This window comes from Barbus barbus (genome assembly GCF_936440315.1).
Source record: "Barbus barbus genome assembly, chromosome: 23".
NCBI lineage: Eukaryota > Metazoa > Chordata > Actinopteri > Cypriniformes > Cyprinidae > Barbus > Barbus barbus.
Genome location: NC_136751.1, coordinates 13,294,380 through 13,308,393, shown reverse-complemented (window position 1 = coordinate 13,308,393; position 14,014 = coordinate 13,294,380). Strand labels below are relative to the sequence as shown.

At 39.4% G+C, this 14,014-nt stretch overlaps 1 protein-coding gene across 1 annotated transcript; it reads right to left on the bottom strand.

The window, feature by feature from the left end:
• Positions 1-6,158: 6,158 nt before the first annotated feature.
• LOC306843164 (extracellular calcium-sensing receptor-like) lies at positions 6,159-9,948 on the bottom strand (the record flags this gene model as incomplete). Its single annotated transcript, XM_079374464.1, has 6 exons — positions 6,159-7,072; positions 7,193-7,316; positions 7,511-7,738; positions 8,079-8,906; positions 9,109-9,400; positions 9,728-9,948. The coding sequence occupies 6 exons, from the start codon at positions 9,946-9,948 to the stop codon at positions 6,159-6,161; spliced, it is 2,607 nt and encodes an 868-aa protein (XP_079230590.1).
• Between the last annotated feature and the right edge of the window lie 4,066 nt (positions 9,949-14,014).

Here is a 14,014-nt window from a genome sequence, read left to right as displayed (position 1 = left end):
CTGTCCCCCTCACTTCTGAAATGATTGCTACTCCTCTGCCCTGTAACATAACTGAATATAAAACTTTAGATATATGCCGTGTTATCTTTATTTGGGCATCAAATATTTTGTGGCTACACATGAATTTTATTCTGCAGGAAAGGGGCCAAAATGGCTCTTTTGACGTTGAAGGTGACTGTATTAAATGTTTTTTTTTTGTTGTTGTTTTTTGACTGTAACAAGCAGACTAAAAGTAAAACATGTGAGTGGATACCATTTTGCAACCAATATATTTACTATGCTCAGTTATGTAAAAGAATGCTAGACATAGCATAATTGCTTATATTGACTTGAATGAAATAGCCTAACCTAAAAGACCGACTTGTGGATTTATGTAAACTCCAGCAAGCAGGAATAATGCTCAGACGACGTTCAGCACCATGGATTAATTTTATCAGGTTACAAGAAAAGGTAGGATATGGATTTAATTGCGAACTGTAAGGCTACTGATTTTATGATTGATCATGCTACATGCTACTATGGCATTCGAGTCCACATCGACATCCTGATGACTAATCTGCATTATAAACCCCTTTCTGGTTCTAACAGTCTAGTCTTCCTAGGAGATGACGCAGGTCTGAGGACCGTCGTTTTCAATAGGAGACTTCAGCCGAGGCAGTCCTGATGCCCATGGCTTAGAACTTCAGAGGGCAGGCCCCTCTGGGGAAGAGCGATGTACACCGCATCACACGGTGCCCGTCTCTCCTCAGTGCCCTCGGGAGATCGCTCTGCCAACCCTGCCACTGACAGTGGTTCAGCGGTTTCCAGTGAACGCTTCTCTTTCGCCCGGAAACGTAGCGGAACTGAGAGGCTAGAGAGGCCGTCCCCAGCCGGTCCTCCGCTTCAGGGTACCGAGCTAGCAGCTCTAAGCACACCAGAGGCCAGTCTCTAGAGACTGGTTCCCTTAGTAGACTATTTGGGAGTGTGGAAACTACTGCCAAATGTGTTTTGATCGGTCCTGCACAGTGTAGAAAGAGGCATTCAGTTCGGCGCTCCGCCACCCCCTCTCAACGGGATCATTCCTACGCTGGTGGGTCCCAACCAGGCCCTGGTAATGGAACAAGAAGTGAATACTCTCTTGAGGAAGGAAGCCATCGAGGTGGTCCGTCCTTTCGACAGAGAGTCCAGGTTCTACAGCCGTACTTCATTGTTCCGAAGAAGGATGGGGGTCACGTCCTATTTTAGATCTGCGTCATTTGAACCTCTCAGTCATACTGAAGTTCAAGATGCTCTCTATCGAGCAGGTCGTGTCTCAGACCAGGTCCAAGGACTGGTGTGTCACGATCGATCTAAAAGACGCATACTTTCACATCTTCATCCTTCCCCTTCACAGCGAGTTCCTGAGGTTTGCTTTGGGGGCAAAGTTTAGCTATACAGAGTTCTTCCTTTCTGCCTTGCACTCTCAGCCTGCACAAGTGTGTGGATGCTACTCTGGCTCTGTGACTCCAGGGTATCCGCATATTTAACCACATCGACGTTTTGTTGATATTAGCTCAATCAGAGCGGATGGCGGTTCGGCATCGAGATGTTGTTCTCGCTCACATGAAAGAGCTGGGGTTAAGACTTAACGCCAGAAAAGTGTGCTAACTCCAGTATAGAGAACCACTTATCTGAGCGTGGTGTGGGATTCGATAACAATGCAGGCACATCTGGTCTGTCTCCTGCTCAGATCAAGTCAATTCTTACTGCAGTCGCGAGAGTGAGAGAAGGCGGTCACTCACTGTCAAGCAGTTTCAGAAAAGGTTATAGATGTCTCATGAGTTTATATTTCAAATTTGAAGAAGATACCATGAAAAATGAGATTCCTGCAATATTTTTTCTGAAACTATTTATAGTCCTCCCCCCCGTTTGAGGAAAAATAACCACCAAATGTATTGCAGAATTATACAAACTATTTTAGTCATTATACATATTCCTGCATAGTTTTTTCAATTATAAAATAATAGACAGAATTTTAGACATCATATAAGTGATTTATTTGAGCACTAAAAAATACAAAAATAATTGAGTAATAAAAAAGGAAAAAAATAGAAAAAAATTGCTTTGTATATAGTATGTATACTAAAGTATATATTCTGATTGCCAGACATGAAGTGATATTGGCAGACATGGTCATATAGTCAGTAATCACACTCTGATGTGCGTCCATACAGATGATAATCATCCAGATACGGCCACATTCCCCACACAATACACACACACACATGTAAAAAAACAACACGGTGTTGTAGCATACAATTTTACAAACAGAATGAGACCTTCCACGGAAAAAAAAAGTCTCAGAAAAGCGGAATATAGATTATTTGAATTTGGCGCTCCCTCCTGCCGGCAGTGACACAACTGTCATCTGAGCGGGGCGTAACTTAGCGATCTGCTTTATCCATAAAAAACTGTTTTTTTTTTCTTCTACATTTTTTATATGTGTGTGTGTGTATTGTGTGGGGAATGTGGCCGTGTCTGCATGATTATAATATGTATGGACGCACATCAGCGTGTTTATTAGCGACTCTATGACGGCTATCATTGTGATTCATTGATCAGCTATTATTGATTATATGGCCCATCTGTATGATTATCATCTGAATGGAAGCACATCAGCGTGTGATTACTGACTCTATGACCATGTCTGGCAATATCACTTCATGTCTGGCAATCAGAATACTTCAGTATACAAAGCATTTTGTTTCTATTTTTTTTCCTTTTTTATTACTCAAATAATTATTTTTGTATTTTTTAGTGCTCAAATAAATCTGTCTATTATTTTATAATTGAAAAACTATGCAGGAACATGTATAATGACTAAAATAGCTTGTATAATTCTGCAATCCATTTGGTGGTTATTTTTCCTCAAACAGGGGGGTGGGGGGGGGGGGGGGACTATAAATAGTTTCAGAAAAAAAATATTGCAGGAATCTCATTTTTCATGGTATCTTCTTCAAATTTGAAATATGAACTCATGAGACACATGGCTTTCGATCCATTACTTTTCTGGATTGCTCCAGGACTTATTTCATGTATTTGTATATGAAATAAAAAAACATTCAGTGTGGAAAAAATATTTTTCAAGGCACGTCAGTGCCTATAACTTTTTATCTTTTTGAGCATTATCAACTCTGGATGATAGATAGTAAAGCCCAGAGTCTCTTCTTTCCAAAGATACCTAATTTGTTTGTGTAAGCACACTTTGTCACAAACTGTTACCATTTTAATTTAGGTAGGTTATTTTCACCTGCGAGGCCCTAAATGGGGGTGAAGGTTAACAGGTTAATATATTATTTTAAAGAAGTAATGAATGTCTGATTACTTAATAATGATATGTTAAAGCGCCATCTAGGGGACTTGGCTTTAACATCGGAAAGAGGAACACTGCATAGCACAGCAGAATGATCAGATAATAAAATTGGTAATATAGAGATGGAGGAATCAGACGAAATTAAAGATGGGCTAAGAAATATGTAGTCTATCCTAGAGAAAGTCTTGTGTCTATTAGAGAAAAAAGTCCTTAGATTTAGTATTCTGAATTCTCCAAAGATCGATTAAGTTAAGCTCAGTGATAAATTTATATAGTAATTTAGAGGATGGATTGACTGTTGTATCAGATTGAGATTTATCTAAAGCGGAATTTATGACAGCATTAAAATCCCCACCCACCACTAGAGGGCAATCAATCTGCTCAAGCAGAGTTTTGGAGATCTGTGAAAGGAATGCACTGTCTGTCTCATTCGGACCATAAATAGAGACCAAGGCTAACCTATTATTATTTATTTTGCATCGGATAAAAACAAATCTACCCTTCTCATCACTACCAAGGTGTTCAATTGTTAAATTTAACTTCCGGTTAACAAGGATAAGCACCCCCTTAGTTTTATTTTGAGCGCAGGATAAAGCTGTTAATTTGTAATACTTATTCTGGAAACGTGCCACGTCGGATTGCTTTAAATGTGTCTCTTGAATTAGGGCACAGGAAATAGATTTACGATGTAAATATTCTAACACACGAGTTCGTTTAACAGCAGAATTTAACCCATTCACATTTAGTGATAAAATATTTAGAGTATGCATTGAATATATAGCGTGTAAACGTTGTTGTGTATTTTAGATACCAAACCTCCTAGATGAAAAATCCCTTTAGAAATAAGGTAAAATAAATTAAAGTATAAATGTCTGTTGTAAAAAGTAAAAACCACATAAAAACATGAACAACCGACAACCTTAAACAAGGAACAACTCAGACCGCACATTACCCAGAACATAGGTCTGACTGAGCAACAAAAAATAGATATGGTTCGTGACCGATCCACTCCAACGCAGGACATGTCTCCCAAAAAGCTCGTACTGCCAGAAAAAATATTTTAAATTAAACCAACTCTTCATTAGTCCCCTCCAAAAAGAAAAAAGGGGTGTCAGTCTTGCCAGCAATGAGATCGTTGTACCGGATATATAGGAACAATATCTCAGTAGTAGAGGGGAGAGAAGAAAAAAACAAAAAAAACAAGTTTAGTCAGCGTGCATGTCCATTCTGCCATCATCCGCTCCTGAGCAGCTGGGACCATGTTCATTCCGACCATCAAACTCCTCCCGCTGGGCTGGAGAGCCAGCGGCCACCGTTTCCCCACGCAGAGCCGCGGCATACGTCTTCTGCTGGGACAGGGAACTAATAAAATCCTCCGCTTTCTGAGGGGAATCGAAGCTTTTCTGTTCCCCCTTGTGCCATAGTTTGATTACGGCTGGATAGATGAGGAAGGGCTGGAGACCAAGCGCTGTCATCTTCTTCAAAACCGGACCAAATGCCTTTCTCCTGATCACTGTAGCTGGACTAAAGTCGGGAAAAAATAGCAGTGTGACATTGTTCTGTGCGCATTTCACCGGATAAGCCTTTCGAGCACCCTTCAGGATATCTGATTTGTCATGCCATCTCAATACACGGAAGATGAGGGTGCGCGGCCGATCGGAGCCCCTCTCTCTGTCATACACGCGATGTGCCCGGTCGATCTCAATGTCACAGCCCTTCAAGGAAGGAATCCACTTAGAAATATTAACTCTGAGGAAACCAGCCGCGTCGGATCCCTCAGCCCCCTCTGGCAGCCCCACCAGTCGTACGTTGCTCCTCCTGCACCTGTCCTCCATATCCGTCACCTTCTCGGTGAGTCGCTCCAGCTGATTTCTTAAGCCTGTGACTGTCCTCCTATCCTCACGTGCAGCTGCTTGAACAGAATCTACGCGGTCACGTGTCTGCTTCGCCGCGGTAGCTATGGTCTCAAACTCCTCTCTTAGCTCTTTAACAGACTTGTTGGTCGCTTGTATGTCTTCACGCAGTTTGCGTAATGCTGGAATCAGCACAGAGTCCATCGCCTCTCTTACTGCCAAATTCACAACCGAATTCAACGTGTTTTGCTGCTCTTTAAATGCTAGTTCGATGCGGCTAGCAATAGCATCGTCGAGGTCTTCTCTGGAGATGGCGGAATCTCTGAATTTTTTCTTCATTGGCGATTGCTCAATCTCTCTTTTCCGATCTCCTTTGTCTGCCTTAGCACTCATGACAGGTCCAATGCAGAGTGGTTCAAATTTTACTGACAGGATCATACAAAATATGGCAAAGTGAGCAGAGCGAAAGACTCAAGCCTGCATTGCCGTCGAAGGGTCACGTGATCCCCCAGGTTTCAATGTTCTGATGCATCTTAAATTTGTCTGATTCAGTTTCTGATATTCTACACATTGATTCTCTCTCTCTCTCTCTCTCTCTCTCTCTCTCTCTCTCTCTCTCTCAAAAAAGTCTAATCAGTCTTGTTCTCAATCATTTATTAAATCAAGTGTAAAATACATTTGATAACCATGGAGATATATGTATACATTGTATATGATTTAATAAAAAGTCTCAATATATGATGGACTGTTCAAATTGTAAACTTCAGTGTTACAATTTTACAAGGATAACGTATAAAGGATGTAATTGCATAAAATGTACATAAATAGTGTAATTTTAAAGCAAGTGAAACAATAACTTGTATTTTAATAATAATAATAATGGTAATACTACAAAACGACAGGCATTTACATGTTTTAATTATTTGTTTACAGTGGTGAACCCCATAATGATTAGTGTACAGAATAATGTAAAACTATTTATTTTGTGTTTCTCTTCCCATGATGGCTTTTTTAGTGTTCCTCTCTGGATGTAAAAGGATGATGTAGCACTTAGGGGCAAATATAGCCACCAGTAATCCAAAACTGGAAGCTAGGATAGCAAATATCTCCACAGCCACAGCATATTTTCCTGGTGAGCTCACATATGCTGGAACAAATGCAATCCACACAGCACAGAAGATCAGCATACTAAAAGTGATAAACTTTGCTTCATTAAAATTATCTGGTAGATTTCTCGCCAGGAAGGCTAACAGGAAGCTTACTGCTGCCAACAGTCCAATGTATCCCAGCAGCATAGAAAAACCAGCCACTGAGCCAATAGCACATTCATATACTATTTTAGAGCGAGTATACTGGTTGTTTTTCTGTGGTGTTGGAGAGGCAGTTGATAGCCAGACTGCACATATCACAACCTGGAGGGCTGTTAGGACCAGAACTGTGCATCTTTGTTGAGCTGCTCCAAACCATTTCATCGCACCTTTGCCTTCTGGCCGAGATGACTTGAATACAGCTATTACCACCATAGTCTTGACCAGGATGCTGGAGACGCACAGGACAAAGCTTATGCCAAACACAGCATGTCTTAACTGACATGTCCACAACTGTGGCCGACCAATGAACAGCAGCACACACAGGAAACACAGTTTAAGTGATAACAGTAGCAGAAAGCTAAGCTCTGAATTGTTGGCTCGTACTATGGGAGTGTTACGGTGATGAGCAAAGATGACCATTACAAGAGTGCAGATGCAGGTGCCAAGCAGGGAAGCAGTGGTCAGAGAGATGCCTAGAGGATCCTCATAGGAAAGAAACTCTACTTCTTTAGGGACACACTGGTCCTTATCTGGATTGGACCAGAACTCATCTGGACATGCAGTACACTCAATTGCATCTGTAAGTAAAAAAAAAAAAATAATTATTATGAAGAAAGAAAAAAGTAGAAACTTATTAAGAAATTACTTTCAAATTTATTTCAGTTTCAATTATATTTTGCCAACAATAATCTCCTCACCTGTTGTATTAGAAATCTCTCCATCTCTGCATGGCAGGCAGTCAAAACAACAGACAGGCAGACCCTTCCTCATGGCTTGTCTGGTGCCTGGGGGGCAGCTCTCACTGCACACAGACCGTGGGGGCTATCAGCAGACAACATATGCTGTTATTTATTAGCACACAGTGATAGAGTGAATGCTTAATATAGTGTTGTAGTTTCATTCTTCTAATATATCAGAATGAATGTAACATGCCTTTAATTTTATATATATATATATATATATATATATATATATATATAAGAACAATAATTTAATAAATTACTGAACATGATTACTTTTTTAAATTGAAAGTTCCAGTATAACGCATCCTCGTTCAGTGAAAGCACCTTCCCATTCCCTGCCCCTTCATTTACTACACCAACTGCGTAGATCCGTATTGATCCATCAGCGTTTGGCTGCCAGTTCAATACATCATAAATAGCCAGAGCATCTCCATTCTTGTCAAATGACACATGATCCCCAAATCCTGTGGTGAAGTTCACTTTCTGTAGGTAGTGAACCAGCTGTACAGTTTGTAGACAAAACATATAAAAGTCAAACATGACAAATATGCATTCATACATTGTCATTCATACATGACTGCAATATTTTACTTTTAATTTTTTAAATTTTGTTATAAAAATTTGTGAATGACTGTCACTTAAAAATGCAATTGTTATGCTTTCAAATGTTATTACATATAAATGTATATTCTTTGATTACTAAAATATCAATACTATAATTGGGACAATATCAATTTAAGATATCTGATATATGAATCTGTGTAGAGCACATATTTTGCTTTTCCACATTTAGCTATTCTATATGCCTGGATAGAATCTGCACTATACCTGTGGGTCTTACCTGCCACGGTTTCAGGTTGGTCATGTTGGCACATCTGTTCCCACTAAATGGTCCTCTCCCGTCCTCACACTGCATCAGTTCATGAAGTGCATGTGCCAGGGCATAAACTGCCTTATAGACATTATAAGCTGCTCTCAGCCCTGACACATCAGTGTATGGTGTTTTTGTGGTGCTCAGATCCTCCTGTCCTGTACACACTTTTTTCACTTGCTCTCCATCTACCGCCGTAGCCCCAGTTTTAAAACTGCACCTGAATATGTTTTCCCAGAAGATCTTCAACATATTATTTCTTGGATCATTGCTGGGACAAAGACGTAGCAAAAACTCTTGAAGACCTTGGATCTCTCCACGTCTGATGGCAATGCCCAGTGTGCCCCCCAAAAAGGGCAGGAAACGTGAAGTGTGAAACACAGGTGAGGTAGCCCATGCTTCACTTGCAATCCACTGTCTGCCTGTTAGGTTATGCAATACCACCTCATCCATCAAAGTCATCAGATAGGATGAAGTAGAAAAAACAACCACCACTCTAGCTGTAGAGGCCTGAATCACTTCTATTATATGTCGAATGTCTTTGGGGTTGTTATCATGGGGCAGGATTTCAGAAAAAGCAACACAACCTCCAAACAGTTGCATTTCCTGCTTAAAGGACACAGAAGCATAGATGCCGTAATCATCATCACTGTAGAGGAGTCCAACCCAGGTCCATCCAAAATGCCTTAAGATCTGAACCATAGCCCGCACCTGGAAGGCATCACTGGGGATTGTTCTAAAGAAAGAGGGGTACTTTTTCCTGTCACTCAAACAGGAGCAGGTGGCATAGTGACTAACCTAATTAGCAAAGATGTAGAGAGAGAAGGCGTGAGAGAGAAACATGGAATTATGATCTACATACTTGTGGAGATGAGAAAAAAAATAGCTGGAAGTAATCGATTCAGGATATATATATATATGACTAAAAAGAAGATAAATGAAATTAAACAGTACAAAAATATGCATATAGTGCATTTTTACTTTTTTCATCCCATCTTACTATAGGTACTCGAAACAGCCCCAGAACACTGGAAATTGCAATGGATGGAGTTGAACCTGGATCACCCACAATCCCAATCACTGGAGGAGGGCCAGTGCAGTTGAGGTTGGAAAATCTCTCTTCTGTTCCACTAACTAGGGATATGGCAGCACGGAATGCCATTCCTAGCATCACACAGTTGTCATAAAGATGGTAACCAAGAGTGACATTAGGCAGCAGATTTGGATTCTTATTGATCTCATCTATAGCAAAAACCATGGTCTGTGCCTGCTGGAAGCTTTCCATATCAAATCTAAGGGGGAAAAAAAGTTTTTATAAAACAATGTTTATAACATGATACAGAAAAGATAATACATACAAAATAAGCATTAATACATTCCAAATATGAATGAGATCACTCATCAATCATGGAATCCTCCTATGGTACACAGTTGGTTAAATATAAAATTTAAATTTTTCAGTTTCAATACAGATTTTTTTTTTGGTCAAGATAGCATCACATTGCATATCATTGAACAAAAATGGTCATATTTCTCTGTCATTTTTTTATTTATTGTTATTATTAAATCTGTCCCTTTCATCTTTTATAGTTGAGAAGGCATTCTGGCTCCAGACTCACTTTTCACAGTATGGTGGTTCTGGCTCAGTTCTGAAGCTCTGCTCTGGGAACACAGTGAAAAAATGAACCTCAAACAGGCCTCCAAGTATAACATCTCCATCCTGGTACATTCCATTTAACTTAAAGCGTCCCTGGAGCTCACAAGTACCTGATCTGTGGATTGAAGCTGCAGAGATGCATTTAAAAGACAGATACAGGCAGATGCTTACAGTGATCCACATCTCTCTCTTTCTGAACCACTCACCCATTCTGCCTGCTAATTTATGATGACAGCTGTGTGGGGTGTCGCTTAAAAGAGCAGGAGGTGCTAAGTGGGCATCTCTGGAAATCATGATGTCACCTTCCCATTCTTTTATCATTTCTTTTTCTAATCTATATTAAGAAATGGTACAATTATTTAGGTGTTTACATTGTGGGTTTTTAGATGAAAAACAAAACAAAACAAACACGTTTCATAATAGATATTTACAGTACATTTCAATACTTATTTAGAGATGCTGAGCTACAAAACTTGGAGCTAAAAAGTGGGATATATATATATATATATATATATATATACACACACACACACATACATATACATATATGTACAGGTACATCTCAATAAATTAGAATGTCGTGGAAAAGTTAATTTATTTCAGTAATTCAACTCAAATTGTGAAACTCGTGTATTAAATAAATTCAATGCACACATAAGTAGTTGAAGTCTTTGGTTCTTTTAATTGTGATGATTTAGGCTCATATTTAAATTCCACCAATTCACTATCTCAACAAATTAGAATACTTCATAAGACCAATTAAAAAAAACATTTTAGTGAATTGTTGGCCTTCTGGAGAGTATGTTAATTTACTGTATATGTACTCAATACTTGGTAGGGGCTCCTTTTGCTTTAATTACTGCCTCAATGCGGTGTGGCATGGAGGTGATCAGTTTGTGGCACTGCTGAGGTGGTATGGAAGCCCAGGTTGCTTTGATAGCGGCCTTCAGGTCATCTGCATTGTTGGGTCTGGTGTCTCTCATCTTCCTCTTGACAATACCCCATAGATTCTCTATAGGGTTAAGGTCAGGCGAGTTTGCTGGCCAATCAAGCACAGTAACACCATGGTCATTGAACCAGCTTTTGGTACCTTTGGCAGTGTGGGCAGGTGCCAAGTCCTGCTGGAAAATGAAATCAGCATTACGCTTGTCAACAGAAGGAAGCATGAACTGCTCTAAAATTTCCTGGTAGATGGCTGCGTTGACTGTGGACTTCAGAAAATACAATGCACCAACACCAGCAGATGACATGGCAGCCCAAATCATCACTGACTGTGGAAACGTCACACTGGACTTCAAGCAAAATCGATTCTGTGCCTCTCCACTCTTCCTCCAGACTCTGGGACCTAGTTTTCCAAATTAAATACTAAATTAACTTTCATCTGAAATGAGGACTTTGGACCACTGAGCAACAGTCCAGTTCTTTTTCTCCACAGCCCAGGTAAGACACTTCTGACATTGTCTCTGGTTCAGAAGTGGCTTGGTAGCCCTTTTCCTGAAGACGTCTGAGCGTGGTGACTCTTGATGCACTGAATCCAGCTTCAATCCACTCCTTGTGAAGCTCTCCCAAGTGTTTGAATCAGCTTTGCTTGACAGTATTCTCAAGCTTGCGGTCATCCCTGTTGCTTGTGCACCTTCTCCTACCCAAATTCTTCCTTCCAGTCAACTTAGCATTTAATATGCTTTGATACAGCACTCTGTAAACAGCCACACCTTTCAGTAATGACCCTCTGTGACTTACCCTCTTTGTGGAGGGCGTCAATGTTCATCTTCTGGATCATTTCCAAGTCAGCAGTCTTCCCCGTTATTGTGGTTCCAAAGAACAAGAGATACCTGGAATTTACACTGTAGGGATGGTCATTAATTGAAACTCAAATGTAAATATTCTAATATTTTGAGATACTGATTTTTGACTTTCGTGAGTAGTAAGCTCTAATTCTCAAAATTAAAACAAAACAACTTTTGAAATGTTTTACTTTACATGTAATGAATCTAAAATATATGAAAGTTTCACTTTTTCAAATAAGTTACAAGAAAAAATTAACTTTTCCACGACATTCTAAATTATTGAGATGCACCTGTGTGTGTGTGTGTGTATATATATATATATATATATATATATATCAAACTAATAATCAAACTAAATGATTACCATATGCATATTTCATGATGTCAAAAATAGGCTGTATGTTCCATTTGTTGTATTTTTAACTTATAAATACAAAATTCTGGCATAACTCAATATGACATAATTACATCATCACGTGGCACAGCTGATTGGTTCTCTCTTGTATCGGTTGCCAATGAGCTTGCTGCTCAACATTCAAATACTTGTATAGTGTTTGCTGTAGCAGTAGCAGCACATTTCAGAAACGTCTGGAATCAACATCTAATATAAGTGAATGCTCTTTAAATCCACATTGCTGTGTCTATTGCATGGTCTGCCTAATTGAATAAAAAATAGGCAAAAATAAGCAGTTTGCTTCGTATGCAGAAGTGAGAAATTAAGCATATTAGCAGCAGCATTTACGCATCTGTGTTTATACAGCTGGACCAAAATGCAGTCTAGAGCATGCAATCACTGATAGTAACAGACATGAAAACAGGTTAAATGAAATAAGCTTTCTTCTGTATGCATTTCAACCGGGGTTTGCTATATTCAGCAGTGCAATCTCAATGTCTGGTCGATTTCAGCTGCATGCAGTAGGGGCGGGAATCGCAGGGTAGCTCACGATACGATATAAATCACGATACATGGCTCACGATAACGATATCACAATACTGTGATTCTGCGATAATCAATATATTTCTAGAAAATCCTATAATGATACATCACGATATCTTCTTTTTAACATGTTGAGTAGGCTAAAGTAATCATTTTATTCTTGGACTTATTAAAAGCTAACACGATTCTTTTTCTCTGTGTGTAAACAAACACATTTAACTGCTTATCAAACAGAAGACGAAAAAAAAAAGATAGATAGATACAGTGGTGTGAAAAAGTGTTGGCCCCTTCCTGATTTTTTTATTTTATTGCATGTTTGTCACACTGTTTCAAATCATCAAACAAATTTAAATATTAATCAAAGATAACACAAGTAAACACACATGCAGTTTTTAAATGAAGAGTTTTTTTATGAAGGGAAAACAAAATCCAAACCCACATGCCCCTGGAGAGTTCCAAGACGAAACCCGTTGCTGAGCAAAAAGAACATAAAGGCTCCTCTCAGTTTTGCCAGAAAACATCTTGATGATCCCCAAGACTTTTGGGAAAATACTCTGTGGACTGACGAGACAAAAGTGGAACTTTTTGGAAGGTGTGTGTCCCATTACATCTGGCGTAAAAGTAACAGCATTTCAGAAAAAGAACATCATACCAGCAGTAAAATATGGTGGTGGTAGTGTGATGGTCTGGGGCTGTTTTGCTGCTTCAGGACCTGGAAGACTTGCTGTGATAAATGGAACCATGAATTCAGCTGTCTACCAAAAAATCCTTAAGGACAATGTCCGGCCATCTGTTCGTGACCTCAAGCTGAAGCGAACTTTGGTTCTGCAGCAGGACAATGATCCAAAACACGCCAGCAAATCCACCACTGAATGGCTGAAGAAAAACAAAATGAAGACTTTGGAGTGGCCTAGTCAAAGTCCTGACCTAAATCCTATTGAGATGCTGTGGCATGACCTTAAAAAGGCGGTTCATGCTCGAAAACCTTCCAATGTGGCTGAATTACAACAATTCTGCCAAGATGAGTGGGCAAAAATTCCTCCACAGCGCTGTAACAGACTCATTGCAAGTTATCGCAAATGCTTGATTGCAGTTGTTGCTGCTAAGGGTGGCCCAACCAGTTATTAGGTTTAGGGGGCAAGCACTTTTTCACACAGGGCCATGTGGGTTTGGATTTTGTTTTCCCTTCATAGTAAAAAACTTCATTCAAAAACTGCATGTTGTGTTTACTTGTGTTATCTTTGATTAATATTTAAATTTGTTTGATGATCTGAAACATTAAAGTGTGAAAAACATGCAAAAAAAAAAAATAGGAAGGGGGCAACACTTGTTTTACACCACTATAGATAGATAGATAGATAGATAGATAGATAGATAGATAGATAGATAGATAGATAGATAGATAGATAGATAGATATAAACCTGGTACATTTCAAAATTTACCTGGAGTGCTTTCTCAACCTTTCTACTCCTAAACGGTGTGCAACCGGGTTTGAGATACGTTTTCTCTTGTTTGGTGGGTGTG